This window comes from Fukomys damarensis, unplaced genomic scaffold, assembly GCF_012274545.1.
Source record: "Fukomys damarensis isolate Sample0158 unplaced genomic scaffold, DMR_v1.0_HiC HiC_scaffold_16, whole genome shotgun sequence".
Lineage (NCBI taxonomy): Eukaryota > Metazoa > Chordata > Mammalia > Rodentia > Bathyergidae > Fukomys > Fukomys damarensis.
Window position 1 is genome coordinate 59,965,502 of NW_022900928.1, and position 5,106 is coordinate 59,970,607.

Here is a 5,106-nt window from a genome sequence, read left to right on the forward strand (position 1 = left end):
GATAGTACAGATAGTGGGATCCTCTGTAGCTGCAAAGAAACATGACTTCCAAAGTAAGTAGTACTCTCCTGTCATAGGACTGATTATATCATTCAGGACTTCTGTGATGGCCTACTTTTTTTATTTTCCAGTACTGGGGATCGAACTCAGGACCTTGTATTTGCGAGACAGGTGGCAGAAGCACTGAGTAAATCCCTGGCCCATGCAATGGACTTATACACAGGAAGATCTGAGGCTCCAAAGAACTCAAAGAAATGTAGATAAAGTTCTTTTTAAAATAGAAAGTTACGGGCCGGGGATTTAGCTCAGCAGTCGGTGGCCTGCCTTGCAAGCACAAGGACCTGAGTTCAATCCCCAGTACCAAAAATATAAATAAATAAAAATAAAATAAAATAGAAAGTTACATATCAGTCAGATCTCTGGTCAACTTCATCATCCTTTCAAGCTAGATGAGAAGCTAAGCCACCTAGGTTCAGGTCCTAGCTCTTCTACAGTCTGTGTGACCTTTCCCTCTTCTCTTTAGTTTGTTTCCTTATCTGTAAAATAAGGATAAAATCACCTGTTGTCTACCTTACATTGTTATTGTGAGGATCAAAGAGATGTTGAAAGTGCCTTGTAAACTGTGAACTACTGTAAATAAAGGTAAAGTAATAGTATATGCTTATTATATTTTAATTGAGTCCTTCTCATTGCTTATTTGACTAGAAGTACCCCATGAAGCATGTGCCTTGAAACAGACAGAACTGAAAAACAGGCTATAAATATACACTGTTCCTTTTCACTGGGACTGTTCAAAAAAATGAAATTCTTAATTTCCTCAGAAATGGCCTAAGAATACGTTATTTGAAAATGTGATGTCATCCACATCTACCAACTAGTAGAATTAATTTTTCTAAGAATGCCCCACTACATGTTTGTCAGTTGAAACTTTTATACAGAAGAGTCAGGAACTCAAGATACAGCATGCTAAACTTAAAAACATAAAATAGACATATAGTTGGTTCTGAAGGAAATAAAATGGAAATTAAAGGCATCATATATACTAAAATTAGGTCACAGTTTTTCAAATGCTTGCCTTTTTCCTGAGATAGCTCCAGGACAGGGTCCTGGTCCTGTGAAGTGATTTACAGAGCTTAGATTTACTGGAGGTGAAAAAGGACATGTTGTTAGCAACAAAGCTGTGCTCATTTTCAACACTAGGATTTGAGCAATAAGGTCTGTCAGGAGCTGCGAAACAGCTTTGGTGGAGAAGCCCATGTGGTCCAAGCGAGGCTTGCTAGTTCTCAGAGGCCAAACCACAGTTTGGACAGTAGCTTAACACAGCCATCCAGTCCAGGAATTTTCAAATCTTCTTGTAAGTTGGTTCTGTTCTTCTTCGGTCTAATAAATAATTGAACAGAAGAAAAACAATGAGCTGTCCAGCAATGTATCTATCTGCTTTAGAGCCTTTTCTGCCTATCGGTAGTTTTCATGCAGAAAAGAGACACAGAAATCAATGTAACTTTTACTAGACTTTGAAAGAAATATTTCAATTAGCCCAATCACCCAGACTGCTCTATTCATGTCAGATGACCTTTATTAAAAATATTACAAGTGATGACTTGGAGGGAGTCAGGTCAGTGGAACTGCTAGTTAACAAGATGGCTGTCCTTTGAGGCCATGAGCATGTCGCTAACCTCCACTTTTCTTCCTGAGTTGCTTTGCTTTCCGGGGTTTGAAGATGGTATAGTTTGCATACACTGTATACTGATCAGACAGGAAGGGGACATAAAATGCCCGAAGCAGCTTTGAAGATCTGAAAAACAAGAGGAGTGGGAAAGAATGTTAGTATTTGGGAGAACATACCAACAGAAATAACACTAAGTCTGGTGAAGATTGTTTTATGAAAGTAGCATATAAATGTCTGCTATTTAGGGACAGGGATGTAGCACAGTGGCACTGCGACTGCCTGCCAAGTGCAAGGTCCTGAGTTTGATCCCTGGTACCAAAAAAATAAATAAATAAATAAATAAATAAATAAAAATAAAATTTTAAAAAATTCTGCTATTTAGGTACTAGATTGTTATAGAAGACTTAAGACCAAGTTCCCCATGTCAAAACAAAAAACAAAGTCTCCCTAATGAGCCAGAGCACATCCTTCAAAATAGCTCTAGGTCTTCATTTTGCACAAGAATGTGCCATAGAAAAGTCCTAGGTCAGTGAAAGGAATTCTATTATTTTTTAAGTACTGGGATTGGAGCAGGCCTTGCACATGCTATGGGAATGCTGTACCACTGAGCTATAGCCCATCCTCTTAATTTTAAGACAGGGTCTCCAGGGCTGGGGATGTAGCTTAGTGGTACAGTGCCTGCCTGGCAAGCATGAGGCCCTGAATTCAAGTCCCAGTACAAAAAAAAAATTGACAAAGTCTCCCTAAGTTGTCTAGGCAGAGATGAATTCTTTTTTTTGTTGTTGTTGTTGTACCGCGGATGGAACTTGGGTCCCTGTGCTTGCCAGACAGGCGGCAGAACCACAGAGCTAAATCCCCGGCCAGAGATGAATTCTTAACACTGAATTGGTTTCTACATCTGAGAAACTGTAGAGATGTCACATACTTAAATGACCTTGACTCCAGGTCTAAATTTTCCTAAACAGGCAAAGAAAACCAAGTCCTGGGTGCCTGTGCATAGTATTCCACTGATTCCCAAGTCAGAGAGAGTCAACACACAAATTGTTGTGACAACTTGTCCCTGGCAAATTCTATATACTCATTACTGAAGTAAGAGAATAACTGCAAACATAAATTTCTCATGAGTTTCTAAATATAAGTGCTTTTGCTTTTAAATATATTATTTAATCCATCTGATAATCATACAGGGAAAATGACATTATTATCCTAGGTTTTGTTGTTGTTGGTTTTTTGAGATAAGGTCTACGTAGTCGAGGCTGGCCTTAAACTCACTACGTAACCCAGGCTAACCTCAAACTTGCAGTGATCCTCCTGCCACCCCCTCCTGAGTGCTGGGATTATAGGTGAGCACCACCACACTGGGCTTTTTCCAGTTCTATAGATAGGAAACTGCAGCATAAAATTAGTCAAACAGATTAAGCAACTTGGTCAGAGGCACAGAGTTAATGAAAAGAGCTTCGTTCAAACCCAAGTTTTATTTTAGAGTCTGTATGCTTTATCATTATGGTTTATTCCTGCACCCCAGGCATGGGCTAAAAGGATTTATCATTTCCCAGGAAAATTTGTAGTGATAGCTTCAAATTCCACATGAAGTACTGTTTCCTGACTATCATTTCTGAGTTTGAAAATCAAAAGTTGGCCCAGTTATTGCTACACAAAATGAGACAGCTGAGGGGAGTTCTAGTGCCAGTCCTTCTCCGAATTCTAAACTTGTAAATGTCATGTCAACATGGCATTTGTACTGGCAGCTCACATCTGAGTTTGGCAAACTCCTGTAATGCCTGTACACAATGATAACATGCTTGGCAAACACACCGCTTAGAGATCCTTCCCAACTGAGATGCTGGCAGTGCCCTATGCTCAACAGAGATGCACTTCACTTCAACAGCTAACTGCTCAAGGGCTCTGATAGAGAAAAGAGGCTTAGAGGAGAACACACAGAGATAAAGCAGGGCTCCTGCAAACAGAATGAACAAGTAGAGGAAGTGCTTGCCTCACACAACAAGAAACTAAATTATTTTTTTTGGTCACACTGTACAGATAAGGTGATGGCTGGAACAGAAAGATGTAAGCTGGATCAAACTCCTACAGCTGAAGTATCACTCCTATTAAAAGCTTCATTAATACAGTCATTATAGGGCAGGGGATTTAGCTCAGTGGTGCTGCACTTGCCTCTCAAGCACAAGGTCCTGAGTTCAATCCCTGGTACCAATATATATATTCTTTTAAAGAAGTGTGTACTCTTTCTCTCTCTCTGTTGTCATCTTCTTTCAGGGGCTCTCTTACAATGGTTGTTCTGGTTTCATGGCTCTGTCATAACTTGTAAATCTTCTTACTAGCACATACTGGACAAAGGCTTTATACATTTAATTTATTTAAATCTCACAACAGTTCTAGGACGGATGTGATACTATTATCTTCATTTTACAGATTAGGGCAGAGAGATTTTTTTTCTTTATCTTTGGGGCAGTTCTTTACTATATGACAAGTATTCTAATTTATAATTTTCTTTTCAGATTCTTCTAAAGAACAAAGAAAAATTATACTACTTTTAAAAATAAAATAAGGCCATTCTAGTAATTATCACATGGATTCATACACTTTTTTCTATAAATCTAAGCTACATTATAGGATATTGCTAGTCTCACTTTTTTCTGGGTCTTCTTGGTGTTTTCACTTTTATAGACTTCGAATGTAGGGCCTCACGCATGCTACTAGGGAACACATTTTTATGTATCCTGAACTATTTACAATTATGTTTTCTAAAAAAAGACTAAAATAATTTTTAAAATGATGAAATCACTGAAAGTATAATGTAATAGTGAAATCAAACATCCTTATTGCATTATCTTTCAATTTTCTTGCTGTACACCCCAAAGCTCTGCATCATCATTTAATATGGTACAAATGATTGAAGCACTGTATCTATAGCCTACTCTTGGCTTTTGTTCAACAGAGTTCAGAATACAGAAGCTTTTTAAAAATTTCTATCTATGATAGCAACTAAAAGAAATGCAACAGAGCAAGATATTTTTTCTTTCTTTTTATTGAGGTTATTGGTACAATCTAGGTATACAATACAATTACATTCATCATTGGGATTCTGTACCTTTACCTAATAGGTCTTGATTCTCATTTTTCCCCTTGTCCCTGCCCTCCCTTCACCCCCTCCTCCCCTCCCCATTTACAAACACTTTATTTCCATTTTTTCAGTTTTTCATATTTTTTTCCTCTCCCTTATTACCTCTCCCCCACCCTTCCCACTTTCCTTACACCTTTAACCCTTTACTTCCTATTTCACATTATTAATTGTCTCATTAGGATCCTGTGTACTATTATAGTTTTTCACACCAAAGAAACTATTCGGTATTTCAGTTAAAGAAATCTCTGTATGAACATAAAAAATAGGGAATCCTAAAATAAAACTAAAAAGGAAA

At 37.9% G+C, this 5,106-nt stretch overlaps 1 protein-coding gene across 1 annotated transcript in view; it reads right to left on the bottom strand.

The window, feature by feature from the left end:
• Positions 1 to 344: 344 nt before the first annotated feature.
• Positions 345 to 5,106, bottom strand: part of LOC104852868 (alpha-1,2-mannosyltransferase ALG9) — a 95,891-nt gene continuing 91,129 nt past the window's right edge. Inside the window, exons 17-18 of the mRNA XM_010610680.2 lie at positions 1,677 to 1,795; positions 345 to 1,380 (exon numbers count right to left, since the gene is read on the bottom strand). Of these exons, the coding sequence (XP_010608982.2) occupies positions 1,343 to 1,380; positions 1,677 to 1,795 (157 nt within the window). The 3' untranslated portion in view covers positions 345 to 1,342. The remainder of the gene's footprint in view (positions 1,381 to 1,676; positions 1,796 to 5,106) is intronic.